The sequence below is a fragment of the Notolepis coatsorum genome (genome assembly GCF_963971535.1).
Source record: "Notolepis coatsorum genome assembly, chromosome: 16".
NCBI lineage: Eukaryota > Metazoa > Chordata > Actinopteri > Aulopiformes > Paralepididae > Notolepis > Notolepis coatsorum.
In genome coordinates, this window is record NC_140180.1 from 18,875,923 (window position 1) to 18,896,783 (window position 20,861).

Sequence of the window (20,861 nt, forward strand, 5' to 3'; positions counted from 1 at the left end):
TTTTGGAATGAATGTTCACATGCTTCTCTATCACGTGAGCCAGTGTCATGACCATAGGGCCTATGAAACACATTGAAAACCCAATGTAACAAAAATAGATGGATGTCAATCTGAAAATGAGGCTGTTTTTCTGAATTCCTGAAAAGTTTATATTTTGGGAGATACACAAATATCTTTCCCCTAACTGCAGTGATATATCGCTCAGACCAAGGTATTTAACCCTTTCACTGCCACATGACAGAAGGTTAACCCTTTACTATCACACAACCGACGGCGATGCTCCATCATTAGCATCATTAGCTCCGCGTCCGCAGAGTAAAAGGCTAACCTTCTGTATTGTCACAGTGAAAGGGTTAACCGGCTGTCGTGTGGCAGGGAAAGGGTTAACATCCGGTTGCTGTTTTTATGTCTCTCTCACAGGTAGCAAGAGGCCCCACGTTTCAGGTGCGGCTGCGTGCCTTTGTTACCATGCCAACCGTCACGGTTTCCACGGATACGCTGCAGTTTGACAACGTGCAGTGTGGCATGTGTCAGGTGAGGTGGTGTGATGGAAAATAATGCCATATGAATGAATCTATATCTATATAATTTCAGATGATCTAAATAAATAATGCCATATGAATGAATCTATAGCTATATAATCTCAGATGATATAAATAAAAGTTCCATGCTACAACTTACTTTACTTCCGCGACCAGGTGATGACGATCCAGCTTTCCAATCACGAGGCTGTGCCCTGCCAGTGGAGCATACATGTAGCTAAGGAGAAGGCAGATAACAAGGTAGGCAGGACACTAGTGTTATACCACAAGCTGAGATCATAAGCTTACTGCTAGTAGTGCCCCATGGCTTCAATGAGGAAACGCTAACAACGCTAACATTAGAGGGGGGAAATCAAAGCACAAATTTAGAAATTTTGATAAAAAAAAAGATAGAGAAAGATAACCAAGTCAAATTTCAAATATCCAAATATTCCTTGGACCCTTTCAGAACCATGTTTCTTTTTGGAGTGTTTTGTCAGTATTTTACCTTTGAATTTACCGCTCAATATCTTTCACAGTCAGTGGCTGTGGCATTTTGACAGCATCAGTAGAACGCTCAATCCTCTGAGATTGTACACCTGAAAGGGTTAAGGCCATGAGTGAGACCACCATCTCCATATGCCTAGTATCCATACTTCCATCCATCCAGGTGAATAAGTGCCTGCCTCTCCACCAGCGTAAGCGGCTGGGACCGCCACCTGTGGTGTTTGAGTTGGTGCCCTCCTCCGGCCTGCTCCAACCTGGAGAGAGAGTCAACATCCAGGTCATATTCAGCCCTGCAGAGGGGGTAAGGAACAAACTCTGTATGTGTGCTTTTGTTGTTGTTGTTGTTGAGATAGGTCCATTGGTGGTTAAGTGTGTGTGTGTGTGTGTGTGTGTGTGTGTGTGTGTGTGTGTGTGTGTGTGTGTGTGTGTGTGTGTGTGTGTGTGTGTGTGTGTGTGTGTGTGTGTGTGTGTGTGTGTGTAAGTGTGTGTGTACCTCCTCTTGAGTATGTGTACAGCCAATAGCTGTGTGTGTTTCAAGTTTCTTTAATAGTTGTCATACAGAATACTTTTATACAAAATGCTTCTTACTGTTACGCTCCAGAGACTGTGCTAGACAAGATAAGTATGAAATAAAATAGTATAGCATGTAAAATTGAAGTAAAAATAGAGGTCACAGTGTTCAGTATAGACATATGTACAATGTGTGTGTGTGTGTGTGTGTGTGTGTGTGTGTGTGTGTGTTTTTGTTTGTTTGTTTTTATGGGGGGGGGGGGGGGTCCCCCATGTAAAAATATCATCAGTATCAGACATTTAGCACTTGGTAAAGATTGAACATGTGTGTATTGCAGCGGGCCTACCGCAAGCAGCTGGTGGTGGGCGTGTCCCATAGCTGTCAACGGGTGCTGCTGGTGGCCAGGGGGAGGGGCCAGGATCCCCAGTTGCAGTTCTGCACCACAAGGCTGGAGGTGCAACCCATCCTGCCCTTCAGCGCTGGCCAGGAGGCCCAGGTCATTGTCCAGAACCCCTGCCCCTTCCCGGTGGAGTTCTACTCCCTGGAGCAGGACACTCTGTACCTGGAGGAGGAGGAGGTGACGACTCTGTCTCCTTTGTATTCATTTATTTATTTGTTTGTTTGTTCGTTAATGTGTATGGTTGTAGATTTTTCATGTTTTTCTACTATTTGTTACTACTAACTTTGACAATGGCGAGTGAGTGACAGAAAGGATTAGAGAGAGAGAGTATGAGAGTATCTTGGAAGAAATTTGAAATGTATTTGAAGGATAAACTTGAGATATGCTATCTCGTTTGTGAGGGGGTCCTTAACATAAAATACAAAACATACAATACATAACAAAACACAGGACAACAAAATACACTTATACACTGACAGACACTCCCAAGCTCACCCCCACAGTCCACACTGATTCCTCCCAAGAGGATCGTCAATAATATGTTCCCATATAAGTGTACATGAAAAATTACAGTTTGATCTGTAAACATGTAAACCATAACACAGTAAATCAGATGCAATTAGTAACAAGTGCAAGTAGTCTGCAGATGAGTAAACAAAGATGTCTTAAATAACTGGTAAGAAGTGAGAGATCTGAGTGAACTAGGCAGCTTGTTCCAATCAGCTGGCGCTTTATATTTAAAGGCAAGTTGACCAATAACTTTGGTGGTTCGAGGTATGGTAAAGAAAGGATGATCCATGTGTCTTAAATTATAAGTTGAACTATATGGAATTAGGAAATGCTTTAGATAGGGGGGATAATTAAAGTAAATACATTTGTAAACAAAAAGCAACCAATGAAAATGTCTTCTGAAATGAGGGGAAAGCCGACTCAAACATAAGACAGTGATGGGTTCTATAAGGACACCTCAAAGTCAATACAAATCTCCAAACACTATTATAAGTGACATTTAAAGGACGGGGGTTTGATAGTGAGGTGTTCTGCCTATGTCTGCGTAGTCCACTATTGGAAGTACCAGCTGTGTAATGATTATTTTTCTAACTTGGAGAGAAAAACAGTTAATAGAACGATACAATATTCTCAGGCTACAATTTGTTTTCTTTATCACAGCAACAATATGTGACTTGAAAGTGAGTTGAGAATCAAGCCAAAGACCCAGGTACTTATATTCATTGACATTCTCAAGAGGAGCACAATCTAAAAATGTAATCGACAAATTATTTGATATTTGCAACAAATTTGATCTAGTACCAAACAGCATACTATAGGACTTCTTCTTGTTTATTTATTTATTCATTGTTATGTATTTTTAATCAAGTACTTTGGTGCACCACTTTCTGCCCTTGCAAAGTCCAAGCTGTTTTTGGCTGGGCTCCGCCCATACTCGCAATGCGCTTTGAGTGACAGTCACCCACCTGCACTGGCAGATACCTTTGTTGGAGAGAGAGAGAGAGAGAGAGATATGGAGAGAGAGATAGGAAGAGAATAATAGCTGGTTGGTTAATAGCTAACCATTTCTGAACAGCATCAAAATGAGTGTAAAGCATGCTGAATTTGTAGGATATCAGACTTGGAGGAATAAATCACTGTATCGTGTACATTTACATTTAGTCATTTAGCTGACGCTTTTATCCAAAGCGACTTACAAGTTCTGTATGACAAGCCATCAGGAAGGGCACAACTCTATCAGCTGAGTAACAATCGTCAGCGTATAATTGAGTATGACCAGGGCCGCCTGGGAGAAATGCGAGGCCCTGTGCGAGATTTAACGCGAGCCCCCCCCCCCCCCCCCCCCCCAAAAGGTAAAAAAAAAAAAAAATATATATATATATATATATATATATATATATATATATTTTTTTTTTTTTTTTTTTTTACAGTCAACATATTCTTAAATAATAGCGCTGCCCGAGGCGGGGCATGATACAGTCAACATATAGCAAAAGAGAGAGCGAGAGAGAGCTCCCGTTCTACAGTCAATATACAGTGTACAGAGAGAGAGAGAGAGAGAGACACATTGGAAAGAAATTGAAATGCTATTTGGCCCTAAACAGAGAGTACACAGTGGCAGAATACCTGAGCACTGTGACTGAAGATCCTTGAGCACAGCCTAGCCATCGAGAAAGGCCGCCATAGGCAGACTGTGTGTGTTAGAAAGAGAGAGAGAGAGAGAGAACATGTGTGTTTGTCATGTGTGTGTGTGTTAGAGAGAGACTAGAGCATGTATGAGAGATTCAAAAGGACAAAGATCAACACTTAAATCCAAGAGAGAGAGAGAGAGAGAGAGAGAGAGAGAGAGAGAGAGACACATTGGAAAGAAATTGAAATGCTATTTGGCCCTAAACAGAGAGTACACAGTGGCAGAATACCTGAGCACTGTGACTGAAGATCCTTGAGCACAGCCTAGCCATCGAGAAAGGCCGCCATAGGCAGACTGTGTGTGTTAGAAAGAGAGAGAGAGAGAGAGAGAACATGTGTGTTTGTCATGTGTGTGTGTGTTAGAGAGAGACTAGAGCATGTATGAGAGATTCAAAAGGACAAAGATCAACACTTAAATCCAAGAGAGAGAGAGAGAGAGAGAGAGAGAGAGAGAGAGAGAGAGAGAGACACACATTGGAAAGAAATGTAATGCTATTTGGCCCTAAACAGAGAGTACACAGTGGCAGAATACCTGAGCACTGTGACTGAAGATCCTTGAGCACAGCCTAGCCATCGAGAAAGGCCGCCATAGGCAGACTGTGTGTGTTAGAAAGAGAGAGAGAGAGAGAGAGAGAGAACATGTGTGTTTGTCATGTGTGTGTGTGTTAGAGAGAGACTAGAGCATGTATGAGAGATCCAAAAGGACAAAGATCAACACTTAAATCCAACAAGAAGAGGGTCTATACCAGAGAAACCAAAGCAGCAAGGAGCCAATGGCCGACATCAGCTAAATAGGCTAGCCAGGTACTGTGACACCAGGCCACACACAGCTTTGGCCAACGGCCCAACGCTACCCAAGCTACACAAGCGACCAAGACATTCACACACAGCACATGTCGTATCTCCAAATGTTGTGAAGTAGCATATGTTTTGCCTGGAAAAAAACATCGTTATTAACAAAACATTCGGGAGGGGAAGGAAGGAAGAGTGGGGTAATGTCATGACATTTTCATTAATCTTACCTGCACAAAAGGAACGCAGGGCGAAAGGCCGCAACACAGGTCTCCACGTTGACGAAAGGCCTCTCGCTGGCAGGACAAAATAAGCCAGAACCCCCTGCTATTCTCACGGCTAATGTCAATGGTCGACTCGTAGCACAAGCTAACAGCTAACTCTAGCCTAGGCTAACTGATGGCATCAAAGTAATGTGCGCAGCCGGCAGCTAGCCGGCAGCTAGCTACGACGTTAGCTGCTGGCTGCGCACGTTACTTTGATGCTATCAGTTAGCCAGTTAGCTCAACCCGTCTATTGCTAACCATAAGCTAACGCACTACCACTGAAACTACAACATGAGAAAAGCAATACAGGCGCTGACACCAGGCACACACCGTTAGCTACTAGTAGTACTATATTAGCTAGTCGACCAGTTTGGCTCCAGAGAGAGAGAAAGAGAGCATAGGTCCACGGCGGGAATATAATCATAGGTTGACTCACCATAACGCAGTATCAATCCGGCGCCAATGGTAAAGTTGGAAGGAGACTTTCTTGGCCCACGGTGTAATTTCTTCTGATCCATGCGGCTTTTGAAAAGACATCCACTCGCCTCGCTCCTCTGAATAGCGCTGAATTATCTACCTCGTGTGTCTTCTTCTTCTATTTGGTATTACGGCGGTCGGCGGACGGGCCGGAAACACTATCCTAAAATCTGTAGAGCAGCAAATCCGCAGAAACCGGAAAACTGCAGTCTGCAGAGCCGCAGAGGCAGGAAGTCAGACACATTCTACAAACGTGTCTAATGTGAAATATATAAGCATATAAGAAAAACTAGATTTTAGGTCTGTGATGAAAAAGGGCCTCGCGGGAAGGGGATTTTTTTTTTTTTTTTTTTTTTTTTTTTTGGGCGAGGCCCCCCTTCCCGCGAGGCCCTGTGCGACCGCACTGCTCGCACACCCCCTGAGGCGGCCCTGAGTATGACAGTCAGATGGTATCTGGGTGAGATCATTAACAAATAGAAAACAATAATGGTCCTAAAGATGAACCTTGAGGAATACCCTTGTCCATAATCAAAAAGTCAGACTGTTTACCCCGATATGATACACACTGGTGTCTGTGAGGGAGATATGAGTTGAACCATAGTAAAGAATGACTAGAGACACCAATAGCACACAGAGGGTACACAGGGTAAGGGGGGGGGGGCACTGTACACTGTACATTGGAATACTGACAAAGCCATACTTGGTCATTTACTGTACAACTGGGTTAGGACATTTGTAGGGGCCAGTTTCGAAATGCAGTCTCCCGTAGGTGTTCTTTGAGAGTGTTTTTGAAAGTGGGTAGTGATTCACATTCCTTTACAGCTTTGGGTAGGGCGTTCCACATTGATGTGGCATAATTGCGAAACGTGTTTAGTCCCTTGTTTGAGCCGAATCTGGGTTTAACATGATTTGTGGAGCTCCCTCTGGTGTTGTGATCGTGGTATTCACTGACCTTTGGGAAGTATTTTGACATGTACATGGGTACCTTGGTCGTGTAGTGTATCTTGTAGACCAGGCCCATTGCAAGTTGCTGTACTCTGTTGTCTACTCTAACCCATCCTAGGTTGGCAAAGTGGGCAGGGGTGAGGTGGGTTCTAGGAGTCAGGTCAAGCAGTAGTCTGACTAGTTTGTTTTGAGATGTTTGTGATTTAATAATAATAATACATCTATTTTATATAGCGCTTTTCCAGGTGCTCAAAGACGCTTTACATGGGAAGGAGAGACAAACTATGGCAAAACAAAAAACAGAACAAAAATAATACATGACAAAAATAAAATAACACCGACAGAATTAGAGGTCAAAAGCAAGATTGAAAAGGTGAGTTTTGAGGGCTGATTTAAAAGATGTCAGGGTGTTTGCATCACGGATATGGCTGGGGAGGGCATTCCAGAGGGAGGGGGCAGCAGCAGCAAAGGCCCTGTCGCCCCAGGTCCGGAGCCTGGTCGTGGGAGGTGTCAGGAGGTTGGCATCTGCAGACCTAAGGCGATTTGGTTTTTAGTGCCTTTGAGGTGCTTTGGTACCATGAGGTGCAAGCACCTCTCTCTCTCTCTCTCTCTCTCTCTCTCTCTCTGTCTCTCTCCTCCAGATCCTGCGTCTAATGAAGGATTATGATGAACACGACATTATCCTGCTGCCCCCCAGGCAGCCTGGAGACCTTCTGCCCGCCGAGCTGTTGGAGTACTACAATGAGCACCGTCCTCAACCCACCGACCGTCCCCAACCGACCGACCGTCCCCAACCGACCGACGGCGGTAGCTATAGAAACTAGTTTGACCATTTAAAGTTGCTATAGATCAAATTGTTATGTGTAGACTATATATCTATATCTATATATCTATATATCTATAATTTATTTTGGGGAAAAGCAATATATTTATATTTATCAATATTAAATCAAATCAAATGTATTTGTAAGGCCCGACAACACACGTTAATGTCCCCATCCCCATGTCAAGTCAAGAAGAAACATCACAATAAGTCAAGAACAAAACAAGAACACCATAAAGTCCAACATTTTTTAAATAAATGCAAAATAAATAAATGCAACACTCCCAGACATACCCCACGCGAAGGTAAGGAAAAACTCACTAAAACCTAGCAATAGGAAAAAATTCACCACAGGCAATGTGGAGGAGAGAAACCTTAGAAGGTTTCTTAGATGTCGGTGATAGTAATGTTGCTATAAAACAGGTGAACAGTTGGCATGCACTCATGTGTGTAGTGAAACACAAATAAGTGCATGCGATACCAACTGAACATTATTATTATTATTATTATTATTATTATTATTATTATTATTATTATTATTATTATTATTATTATTATTATTATTATTATTATTATTATTATTATTATTATTATTATTATTATTATTATTATTATTGATGAAAAATGTATATTGTTACATGCTACTTCCCCTTTCCCCACGTGGAATGCACCTGATTGGATAAAGCTGCTGCTACAGTAGTTAAGACAGGCTGACACTCTGGTGCTCCAGTGGGACATCTAGTGGCTCAATGTTATCTATAGCACCTTTACAGTTATGGAAAGCACCGAAAAGATTGAGAACGTTTGAAAAAAGACGGGAAATTCACCAATACACTGTGAATTTCTTGATTCGTGTTTCTAAGTATTTGTAATATTATTAGCATGTGGTTAAAACTGTAAAATAACTGCATTGTTTACAAATGGACCTATCCCAAGCTCTGTCCTCTTTTATTGATCCTATTTCTTAACTGTTCTAGCACTAGGGCTCACTCATGCTCTACCACACACACACACACACACACACACACACACACACACACACACACACACACACACACACACACACACACACACACACGCACACGCGCACGCACACACACGCATGCAGTTGTGAATCTGCATCTGACTGATCTACCCGTGTCGCCCCAGAGCTGAGGACTGGTCTCCCTAAAGAAGAGGCGTGCCTTGAGAAGGGGGAGGGGCAAGAGGAGGAATTGCCCAATCAGAACGCTGACCGACCCCAGGAAGTGTCTCCTCCGTCCCCTAAGGAAGGCACGCCACTTGGTACGGCTTCTGCACTGGGGGCCATGTTGAGCTGACAGAATAGGCGACTGAAGTGCATACTTAATTGATGCCATGTACATTTGGAGAAGTGTTCCTTTTGTCAATGAACATTTTGAGAAGTATTCGTAGACAACCCTTTTTTTTCATGACCGTGACGATAACAAGGAGCTCTGTGGGAATAAAAATTATAACAAAGTATCTTTTCTATTTCCCTGAAGAAGAATAACGACATGAAAGTGTCAGTAATGAACGATTAGACAAGTGTAGGCGTTGGCACCTCCACCAGACTGTGTGTCAATCAATGCATCCTTGTCATTGGATGAGAGATGTTGTGCATCTATCAGGTAAAATTAATGAATAAAATATGACTAAATTGACTAAAACATCCAGTACAATGATGTTTTGATTCAGTCACAAATTGCTTATTGTGGAATGTTAATGTCATAAATATATATCCTGAAAAATGTTGCACAGCCAACTCTCAGTAACTCTGAGGCTCACTAGAGGCTTCATAGGACTCCTAGATCTTTGCTGAGAAACTACAGGTGATCTCTCTCTCTCTCTCTCTCTCTCTCTCTCTCTCTCTCTCTCTCTCTCTCTCTCGCTCTCTCGCTCTCTCGCTCTCTCGCTCTCTCTCTCTCTCTCTCTCTCTCTCTCTCTCTCTCTCTCTCTCTCTCTCTTCTCTCTCTTCTCTCTCTCTCTCTCTCTCTCTCTCTCTCTCTCTCTCGTCTGCTCCACAAGGGGAGGAAATACACTCGACCACTGCTACACCCCGTTCAGAGCCGGATACGAGGCTGTACCGGCCCCACCATTAGCGGGAGCAACGAACACGTCGGATCATGCCGCCATCTTGCTGGTCCCCGCTTACAAACAGAGATCACGTGACGCCGTCGTGTCACGTGAGGTAAAAAAAATGGGACGACCAATCAGAGGCCACGCTTCAGGACGCACTAGACGTCGCCGACTGGGGAATGTTCGAGAGGAGCACCAGTGACGTCAGCAAGTTCACAGATGCTGTGGTGTCATTCATAACAACGCTGGCTGATAGTATTGTCCCCACAAAGAAGGCGACGGTGTTCCCAAACCAGAAACCATGGGTGGACAGTACTATCAGAGCAGCCCTGAACTCTCGCACCAGTGCTTATAACCTGGGCAGAGAGTCAGGAAACATGGAAGAGTACAAGACAACAGTCTACACTCTGCGCAAGGCTGTTAAAACTGCTAAGAGGACGTATGCCGACAAGATGGAGGCACAAATGGCACAGAATGACACGAGGCTTATGGCAAGGACTGAGGGCTATAACTGACTACAAAGTCAGCACCCCCTCAATGGGGAGCGACGACGCCTCCCTTGCGGACCAGCTCAACACCTTCTACGCGCGGTTTGGTGCAAACAGTGGCACTGCTAGCCCAACGGCTAGTGACGTCACTGGTGCGCCGGCTGTTGTGGAGGGGGGGGGGGGGGGCATCCGCGGGGGGGCGGGGACGCTCTCTTATTGACGGTACACAGTGTGAGAAGAGCATTTATGCAGGTGAACACCAGGAAGGCGGCTGGCCCAGATGGAATAACAGGACGCATACTCAAGTCCTGTGCTAACCAGCTAGCCCCTGTGTTCACCACCATATTTAATCGATCCCTGAAGGAGTCAGTGGTCCCTGCCTGCTTCAAGATGTCTACCATTATCCCGGTACCAAAGAAACCCTCCCCAGCAGGTCTCAATGACTACAGACCGGTGGCACTCACCTCTGTGGCCATGAAATGTTTCGAGAGGCTGGTCAAGGATCACATTTGTGCCTCCCTCCCCAGCGATATGGACCCTATGCAATTTGCATACAGGCCAAACAGGTCCACTGACGATGCGGTCTCCCAAGTACTGCACAGCACCCTCTCTCACCTGGACCGTCAGAAGGGGGGCTATGTGAGACTGTTGTTCATTGACTACAGCTCAGCGTTCAACACCATAGTCCCCACCAGACTGGTGGACAAGCTGATCGGGCTGGGTCTGAGCTCCGCCCTGAGTGCCTGGGTACTGGACTTTCTGAGTGAGAGACCCCAGGCGGTCAGGGTGGGGGGTCAGACCTCCAACACCATCACCCTGAGCATCGGGTCCCCCCAGGGCTGTGTTCTGAGCCCCCTGCTGTACTCACTATACACACACGACTGTGTGGCCAAGTTCAGCTCCAACTCCATAGTGAAGTTCGCAGACGACACGGTGGTGGTGGGGCTGATCTCGGACAACGACGAGAAAGCCTACCGGGAGGAGGTTGAGGTACTGGAACGCTGGTGCCAGGACAACAGCCTGCTCCTGAACATTGGTAAAACCAAGGAGCTGATCGTGGATTATAGGAGAGGACAGCAGGAGACACACACACCACTGATGATTAACGGGGCTACCGTGGACAGGGTGAGCAGCTTTAAGTACCTGGGGGTCCACATCTCAGAGGATCTGACATGGACAACACACATAGACACAGTAGTAAAGAAGGCGAAGCAGCGCCACTACTACCTGAGACAGTTAAGGAAGTTCAGAGTATCGGGGAAGATACTCCAGTCCTTCTACTCAGGAGCTGTAGAGAGCATCTTGACCGGAAACATCACTGCCTGGTATGGAAACAGCACGGCACAGGACAAGAAGGCCCTACAGAGAGTGGTGTGCGCTCAGCCGAGCGTACCACGGGTATGGCACTACCTCCCCTGCAGGTTCTATACAACAAGAGGTGCAAATCCAGAGCCTGCAGAATAATGAAAGACCCCCACCACCCCAATAACAGCCTGTTCCAGCTGCTGAGGTCAGGCAGACGCCTGCGAACCCCAGCTACTAGGACAGAGAGGCTTAGGCTCAGCTTCTTCCCCCAGGCCATCAGAGCCTTGAACAATGAACATTGAGTGCTACAGAACACTGAACTATCCACACACAAGCACACATGAGCACACACACGACACGCACGCTGTGCACGCTCACACACTAGCAGCCACTTTAACACTTTAACATGAGCGGGCACACACTCATGCCGCACACACCCACTTATGGCCAAAAGGAAAGGCCACTTTAAATTAGTATAACAACAGTAACAGTGTATTGCACTACCAAAGCTACCTAGCATGTCCTATATGCTCTGTAAATATTTTTTATGTACAGATACCGAGATGTCACACCATGTTACCTGTTACCTGTTTATTGCACAATGTTGTTTTTATTGGATTCTATTATATGTTGTACCACTGTATTGCACATCGTTGCGGGCAAGACCACCCGCATTTCATTGTATACTTGTATGCCGTGACAAATAAAACTCTTGACTTGACTTGACTCTCTCTTACACTAAACTTACATAACACTAAACATACAAAACAAATACTAGCTGTGGTTTCTCAAATTAGGTAAAATTCACATCTAAATAAATAACATTTCTAACTCTGTTACACGTGCAGAGATGACCAGACAGGATCAGCTGGAGATGACGGCTGTCTACAGAGCCATGGCCCGCCACATGGGCATGAACCTCACACCCGAGAGCCTGGCTGCACACAACCGCCGGGGCATTGCTATCATCGTGCATGGGGCGCCTCTGACAGGTACGGTTGCCACTTGTTTGATTTGATTTGATTGAAGTTTATTTCAAATATGCAACATAACAAACAAACATCAAGTACATATAGCCTTATGCCGTTCAAATAATAAATGTGTATAACAAATGTTTAATAAAAAATAACAAAGAACAAACAAAAAAGTCAAACTAAATTGTATTTGTTTGTTATTTACATATTTGAAAAGGAGTGGGAAGAAGCATACACTTATTTAATCCCACCCCTATTTACGGGCTGACCCCTATTAGTCGATTAGTCTACTAATCTACAGCCGTAGTCGACTGCCGACCTTTTAGTCGAATACAAAAAGAAATATATATATATATATATATATATATATATATATATATATATATATATATATACATTTAAAAAAAAATATCATTCTTTCCAAAAGAAAATAGGCCTAGAAGCGTGGCTAACGCTAATGGCACGCATACCAGAGGCTAACTGCCTAAGAAAACAGGCACAGAGGCACTGAAAGAGGATTTCACCCATCTAATGAACACACTAGACTAGACAAATATCAAGATGTATCCATCAGTGGACCAATTGCATGCTTTTGCAGAGGACAAGAAGCCTTCAGTCGACTCCTTCAGACATTAAGCACCCCCCACAGCCCAAATGGAATGATTTTTTTTGTCGACTAATAGTCGACTAACGGCAAATTTCAGCCTATCATAATAATAATAACTTTATTTGTATAGCACTTTTCATACAGAGGTTGCAGTTCAAAGTGCTTCACAACAGTACAGGCATAAGCGAGCATAAAAAAGATAGACAGGTAGCAAGGTATGGTAAATCACAGTGTTTCACATTAGGATCTAGCATCCCAATAGGCTCTCTGTTTACAGTTTCATTCAGTAATACAAATAATAAAAATAGTTTAAAATGATTCAGTTTAAAAATAGTCTAAAAATTATAAAATAGAACGGACATACAACAGGGTATTTAACATACAACAGAGCAGTGCATCAGTAAGAAGTAAAAAGTGTGATAAGATAGTTCTCTTAAAATTACAGTGCATATAAAATTTGCATAGAACCGACACATGAATTTGATAGGCAGTGTATAAAAGTAAGCAGGGTAAGAATAGTGCAGGTAAGTACAATTTGTGTCAGGATATCCCTGATGTTTCATTGAAATGCCTGAGCAAAGAGATAGGTTTTAAGCTGTCTTTTGAAGATGTCTAGTGAGTTGGCTTCCCTGATGTTTTGGGGTAGTTTGTTCCACAGTTTTGGGGCATAGTTGCATTACCGATCCTCTTTTGACTGTTTCTGGGAGCCTCTAGTAGTCCAGCAGCTGATGATCGCAGTGTTCTTGCTGGCGTGTAATTTATTAGAGTGTTGGCGATGTAGCTAGGTCCCTGTCCATTTAGAGCTTTGTATGTAAGGAGAAGGACCTTAAAGTCAATTCTAAATGTTACAGGAAGCCAGTGTAAAGCAGCTAAGACTGGACTAATGTGCTCGCTCCTTTTGGTTCTAGTTAGCAGTCGGGCTGCAGAGTTTTGGATTAGCTGAAGCCTCTGTGGTTTTCTTAGGGAGACCTGTGAAAAGTGCATTACAGTAGTCTAACCGGCTAGATATGAATGCATGAATTAGCTTCTCAGCATCGTTCTGATTAATAAATGGTCGTACTTTTGCTATATTTCTGAGATGGAAGAACGATGTTTTCATCACTTTGCTAATATGAGAATTGAAGTTCAGTTCTGAATCTATTATAACCCCGAGACTAGTGACCTCAGATTTGATCCAAGGGGTTAGTCCTCCCAGGTTCTTTATTAACGTTTCTTTTTTAGTTTTGGGGCCGATAATTAGAATTTCAGTTTTGTTCTCGTTTAGTTTCAGAAAGTTCTTACTCATCCATTTATTTATTGCCAGTAAGCAGTCTGTAATGGAGCTAATCGCTGTATCATTTGGTTCAGCAGATATGTACAGTTGTGTATCATCCGCATAGCTATGGAAATCTACATTATGTTCTCTGATGATATCACCCAGCGGTTTTAACCGGAATTCCGTTTTTTCTGACCTAATATCATGATAATAATTTTTTTATTTAAATTTTTTTAACATTGGGGGGGGGGGGGGGCAGAATCAATATTGAGCTTTATGTATGTTTTGATTATTTTTCCACCTGGTCTAAGCGAAACGCGAAAGCAACAAGACCTGCTATTCTTGCATAACAGATTTTCATTGGCTATCGATAATGTTAGCAGTTGAGTGGCGCGAGATGCTGTAAAGACGTCAAAGCCAAGGTCCTTCACAAACGTCCTGCCTTGCGTTTGAAAGACCTGCCGGATTTTGGTTGTCATCGTTAGCTAAAATGTGTTCATTCATTCAAATGGAGTGTTTATTTCAATAATAAAAAAGAAAAAATCGTTTCGCAAAATGTTCAGGTTTTTTTCTTACGGCGCAATAACATCCCTGAACCACATGTGATGCGTGTCTCACCAGGGAAGAGCGGCTTGGCGGCGGCCCTGGCGCGGCACTACGGAGGGCCGTGTCTGAGCGTGGACGCCGTGGTGACGGAGGCGCTGACTGGCGGCACCTCCACCGCCTGCCTGAGCGCCAGACAGCTGTACGACCGCGCTGCCACGGAGTGCACTGCACAGAAGATGGCAGAGGCGGCTGGTGAGGCTCAAGTTCAAGTCTCTTTATTAGTTGTCATACAAAAATACAGAATACTTTTATATTAAATGCTTTTTTCTGTTTTGCTCCTGAGTGTGCTAGATAAAAGATAGATAAAGTATTGTCGTATCGGATAAAGATACTCTGTACTCTGTACTTGCGTTGGTATCAAACCAAATGTAACCTTCTTGGTAAGAATGGATGTCCAGAGACATGCGCTCCTGGTTCTCTTGCAAGTTTATTAACCAAAGCACACAATGACTGCTTATTAAAAACACTTGCTGTTGCTCAAAAACACTGGATGTTTACAATAATTCAAGGTTTGCATCGGTTCTCCAAACTAATTTAACAAGAATGTTCACTCACTGGTATTGTCAACACAGTCATCCGTGATCTCGTTCTGTGTATAACGGCGTGGATATGTAGTCTTCGTAGATGAGGCTTGTCCAATCTTCTTCTCCTTTCTCAATGATATCTGATCTCACAGTCCTCGGGCCCCATATTTATAGCAGGCCAAAGTCCAGCTGATGTACGGACAATAAGACATTTGCTGTAGGAATATTTATAGATTTGAAAAAGGCTTTTGATACTATAGATCAGGGGTCAGGAACCTATGGCTCGCGAGCCATATATGGCTCTTCTGGTGACAGCATATGGCTCCCAGACATTTTTGAGTAAATTTTTTATTTTTTTTTTATTTTTATTTTTTTTAATACTTGTGATATTTCTTAATAATACTGTGTCATTTTAAAGTAAACAGAAATTAGTTTTGAAGATACAGCTAATAGTATCTGTAGCTGAAGATATAGCGAGCAGAGCTGGCGAGGGAACACAAGTGGACAGAAATAAAAAATCTTCAACCTGAAGACCAGCTGATTCTTAAAACTTGGAACGAGCTTCCTGTGACATACCACACAATGCAGCGTGAGTATTGCCGTATTGACCATGTTTGGCTCTACATATGCATGTGGGCAGTCATTCTCGCATATGAGGAACATTAAGACCAACCTACGCTCACGTTTAACTGATGGAAGCCTCAACGCCTGCATGAAGCTCAACCTCACCACGTATGAACCAGATTACAAGGCCATCAGCAAAACCATGCAGCACCAGAAGTCGCATTAAAAGTAAGACATATTTAATTTATTATACGTTAAAAATACTATATGGCTCTCAATGAAATATATTTAGAAATATTTGGCTTTTATGGCTCTCCCAGTCAAAAAGGTTCCTAACCCCTGCTATAGATCATGGTATATTATTAAAAAAAACTGGATAGATGTGGTATTAGAGGAACTGTTCTAAATTGGTTGGAAAGTTATTTGGAAGACAGGAAACAATTTGTACAAATTGGCAAACATAGGTCAACACTAATGAACATCGTCTGCGGAGTACCGCAAGGGTCAATTTTGGGTCCAATACTGTTTTTATTATACATTAATGACATATGTAGAGTATCATCTATCATGAAATTCATTCTTTTTGCAGATGACACTAATATAATTTGTTCAGGGCAAAATTTACAGGATCTTTTGCAGGTGATCACACAGGAGTTGATCAATTAAAAAAATGGTTTGATGAGAATAAATTGTCGTTGAATTTGAATAAAACTAAATAAATTTTATTTGGAAAGCACAATAGTGACAGAACAGTGAAAGTAATGATAGACAATGTATTGAAAGAGTAAATCAAACCACATTCCTTGGTATTACGTAACCATTGACTACAGGAAGGCTCGTTATCTGGTCAATGTTACATAATAAAGAGACAGTAGCTGGGCTCAGCGATGCCATTAGCGAGCATATATTCCACCTCTTTTTGTAACCGTGCGCGTTTGTGTGGATTCACGCAATACGCGTGCTGTTTAATGGGCAATGCCTCCCCCACATCAATGTCATGGTACAAGACACTCGTGCGCGAAGGGATATCAGAGAAAAGTTCGCCATGAGTCCTAACCAGGCCCATGATATCAGCTTGCTGTAGCTCTGATAAATGGCCCAGACGACAGCCAAGAGTGACCAAAGACTCCGTTTTTGTAAGACGGCCCTCCACAACCGCTTTAGATGGGATAATCACGTCATCCTCCAGCCCACCACCGCCGTCTGAAAGAGAAAGACTGTCATTACTCATATCGACACTAGATGGGGCCAACACACAAGCCGACACCGGCATAGCGGCCACCACAGTACTGGCCACAGGACCCCTTGTATGAAACGGCTTAATCATATTAATATGACACAGGCGGGTCTTCCGCCCACGATCCGGTGTCTCAATAAGGTAATTCAGCTCCCCTACCTTTTCCCTAACCCAATACGGTCCACTAAACCGAGCCTGTAGACTGGACCCTGTTACCGGAAGTAACACCAAGACCCTCTCCCCTGGCACAAACGTCCTATCCCGAGCCTTCCTATCATACCACCCCTTCATCCGTTTTTGTGTGTCGATCAGATTTGTTCTCGCCAGATCACATGCCCTCTTCAGCTTTTCCCTAAAGCCACAGACATAGTCCAACAGGTTTTTCGGCTCGCTCTCCCCCAACCACTTCTCCCTCAACAACCTGAGCGGCCCCCTCACAGAATGTGCAAACACCAACTCTGCAGGGCTGAAACCCAAAGATTCCTGTACCACTTCCCTTGTGGCAAACAACATCAAATGAACCCCCTCATCCCAATCATCCTCTGTATCACGACAGAACGCCCGAAGCATAGTCTTTAACGTGGAGTGGAATCTTTCTAACGCCCCCTGTGACTCCGGGTGGTATGGACTAGAGAAGCTATGTGATATATCCAGCTGTTTCAAAACCTGCGAGAAGATACGAGATAAGAAATTCGTCCCTTGATCGGATTGGACCACACGAGGTAAACCGAACACAGAGAAGAACCTCACCAAGGCCTGTGACACTGTCTTGGCCGTTATCCGTTTCAACGGAATCGCTTCGGGGAAACGTGTGTTGGCACACATAATGGTCAAAAGAAAACTATTACCTGCCTTAGTTCTAGGGAGCGGCCCCACACAATCAATAATAACCCTCTCAAAGGGTTCCCCCACTGCCGGGATAGGATAGAGCGGCGCCCGTGGAATGACGTCATTGGGTTTCCCCACCATTTGACACGTAGAACACCCCCTGCAGTGCTGCGCCACATCCCGTTTCAACCCTGGCCAAAAAAAAATTAGGCAGCACCCTATCAAACGTCTTGTTGACCCCCAAATGCCCTGCGAGCCTATGATCGTGAGCCAAACAAAGGATATCATGACGGTACTTAAACGGAACCACAACCTGCGTCACCACATTCCAATCATTCCCCAATGATGCATCGGGATCAGGGGACCATTTACGCAGCAACACCCCCGTCTACCAGGACATAACAGCTTTTAAGGCCCTTACTCTCTCCTTCCCCCACAGCGGATGCAAAAATCCCCGACAGGCTTGAATCCCTACCCTGTTCTGCGATAAGTTCCTCACGAGTGTAAGAGAACCCAACCGCGCTACTGGCAACTTCAGCCGAGGAATAGTGGGCAGCAACGAACCGGCTGAAACAGAAGAAACAACATCATCAGACTCAAGTTGGTCAACTGTAGGGGCAAGCTGAGACAATAACAACGAGCCAGGCTGCCCCTGGAGCGCCCCCTCCCTCTCAGGCTCCTCGCCGTCAGCCGCTACTATGGTATCGAACAAGTCCACATCGCCCTCTTCCTCGGCCCGAGCTCTAACAACCATGGCTCGCGTCACCGCACATGAAGAGAACACCCTCGGATACGCCTCTGCCAGGGTGTCTACAGCACCAGACTGTGCTGGCACACAAGTCACATCTGCCTTCACGAGGACCCTACCTCCTGCCAAATCGTTCCTGAGGATTAGTGACACCCCCGCAACCGGGAAACAACTTTCTACCCCAATGACGACCGGGCCCGACACCAACTCAGATGTCAGGTGGACAATGTGAAGCGGGACTTTCATCACATGCATCCCAAAAGACCTAACTGTTATCCCAGCATCCACCTCTGAACTACTGTCGAAGGGCAACACATCCCCCCGAATAAATGACTGGGATGCAGCCCAGGGGCGTTTTTAGGGTTAGAAAACATTGGGGGCTTCAGCCCGGGGGGGTGGATTTTAGAGTAATTAGAGACGAATACTGAAGAACTAGATTAGAGCTTTTTAAAGTGAGGTCCAGGTCCATGAGAGGGATCTGGGCAGTCCCCATAGAAAATTCAAAGTTAACAGGACCAAATCATCAGTTTCTTATTTATTTATTTAACCTTTATTTAGCCAGATAAAACATTGATATGGTCCAAGAGGCCCCAACGAGAGTACAAATATACATATATACACATATACATATATACATACATACATACATACATACATACATACATACATACATACATACATACATACATACATATATATACATATACATACATATACATACATACACACATATACACCAATAACAAAATAAAAACACAGTTAAGAATCATACACATAAGCAAATAAACAAACAAACATTATGCACAGCCTATGTACAAAAGAAATAAACAGTTAATCTCTAGTCTTTACAGTTTTCTTCGATTGCATAAACACTCAAATCAAAAGTATTACACAATTATCAAAACCTTACAATCAAGGAGCAAAACATAGGCCCAGATTTGCACCCCTATAAGCACAAAGTCAGCCTCACACTTTTTGCAAAACAATACACAGTGATTTGCAAAACACTAAACACACTTGCATTACATTACACATAGAATGTCAAACTACCACACATATGAGCCAATTGGTTAAACACAGCAATCAGATGCACAAACACACCATTGCTTAATTGTAGATACACCAATCAGGTTTAAGCACTATAAAAATGCAGCAGGTGAGTTCACCTGTCTTCAACCAAAATGGAAGGAGAGTGAAGTACTGTACACAGATAACGTGAAAATATACAATACATTCACCAAACACTACACAAGACAACCAATGATGCAGACTGATGAAAATATAAATTTTCTCTCCATACCCAAATCAGTCAACATGTCAACATGGAGAATCACAACAAAAAAATCTCTTGCCAGATCCAGCTAGGCAAAGAGATAATGTCTAGTATTTTCTGTACTCTATTTAAATTTTTTCTATTTTTGTTTTTGTTTTACTGTAATTTTAACCTGTACTGGATACAGTATTTTATGTTTGTCTGATATTTGCTGAGCTTACTGTGTTATGCACACTGTAGTAGGATGGAAACTGGGACATGTTTTGTTGTGATTCTCCATGTTGAAATGTTGACTGATTTGGTTATATGGAGAGAAAATTTATATTTTCATCAGTCTGCATCATTGATTTGGGTATATGGAGAGACATTTTATTTTTTTCATCAATCTGCATAATTGATTTGGGTATATGGAGATAAATAAATTATATTTTCATCAGTCTACAGCATTGGTCTTGTGTTGTGTTTGGTGAATTTATTGTATATTTGCACATTCTCTGTGTACTTCACTTACAGTACTCTAATCACTGAGAAGTAGAATTGCTAAATGTGTTTTAGGTTAAGCACAGCAGTGTGTAACTGGTTCAAACAGAATTAAGTCATATGAAACGTGTGTTTCATATGGTAACAAAATGTAGTTTTTATAAATTAGTGTATAGTTTGTGTTTAATTTAGCAAAGGATCTGAGGTGTTCTGATAATTGTGTGTGTGGTTGTGCTAATTCTGTGTAGTGTTTTGAAACACCGGGCCCTGTTTTCAAAATCGTGCTTAAGCAATCGAAAAAATTATATACAGAATGTTTCAGTCTTCTCATAAAAAAAAGATTTGATTTTGGGGTATTTTCCTGCCTTTGGTCCGCTTTGCATTCACATCTCAAATGAACCGCAGCAGGGTTCACTTGCAAGAGTGAATGAGCTTTCACACCACCCCAAACCAAC

At 43.3% G+C, this 20,861-nt stretch overlaps 1 protein-coding gene across 1 annotated transcript in view; it reads left to right on the top strand.

Moving 5' to 3' along the window:
- The window catches only part of hydin (HYDIN axonemal central pair apparatus protein), a gene marked incomplete at both ends in the record, with an annotated part of 297,572 nt that overhangs the window by 92,857 nt on the left and 183,854 nt on the right, over positions 1–20,861 (top strand). The window contains 8 exon segments of the mRNA XM_084331981.1: positions 421–534; positions 699–782; positions 1,192–1,329; positions 1,877–2,116; positions 7,260–7,425; positions 8,591–8,725; positions 12,159–12,302; positions 14,768–14,944. Of these exon segments, the coding sequence (XP_084188107.1) occupies positions 421–534; positions 699–782; positions 1,192–1,329; positions 1,877–2,116; positions 7,260–7,425; positions 8,591–8,725; positions 12,159–12,302; positions 14,768–14,944 (1,198 nt within the window).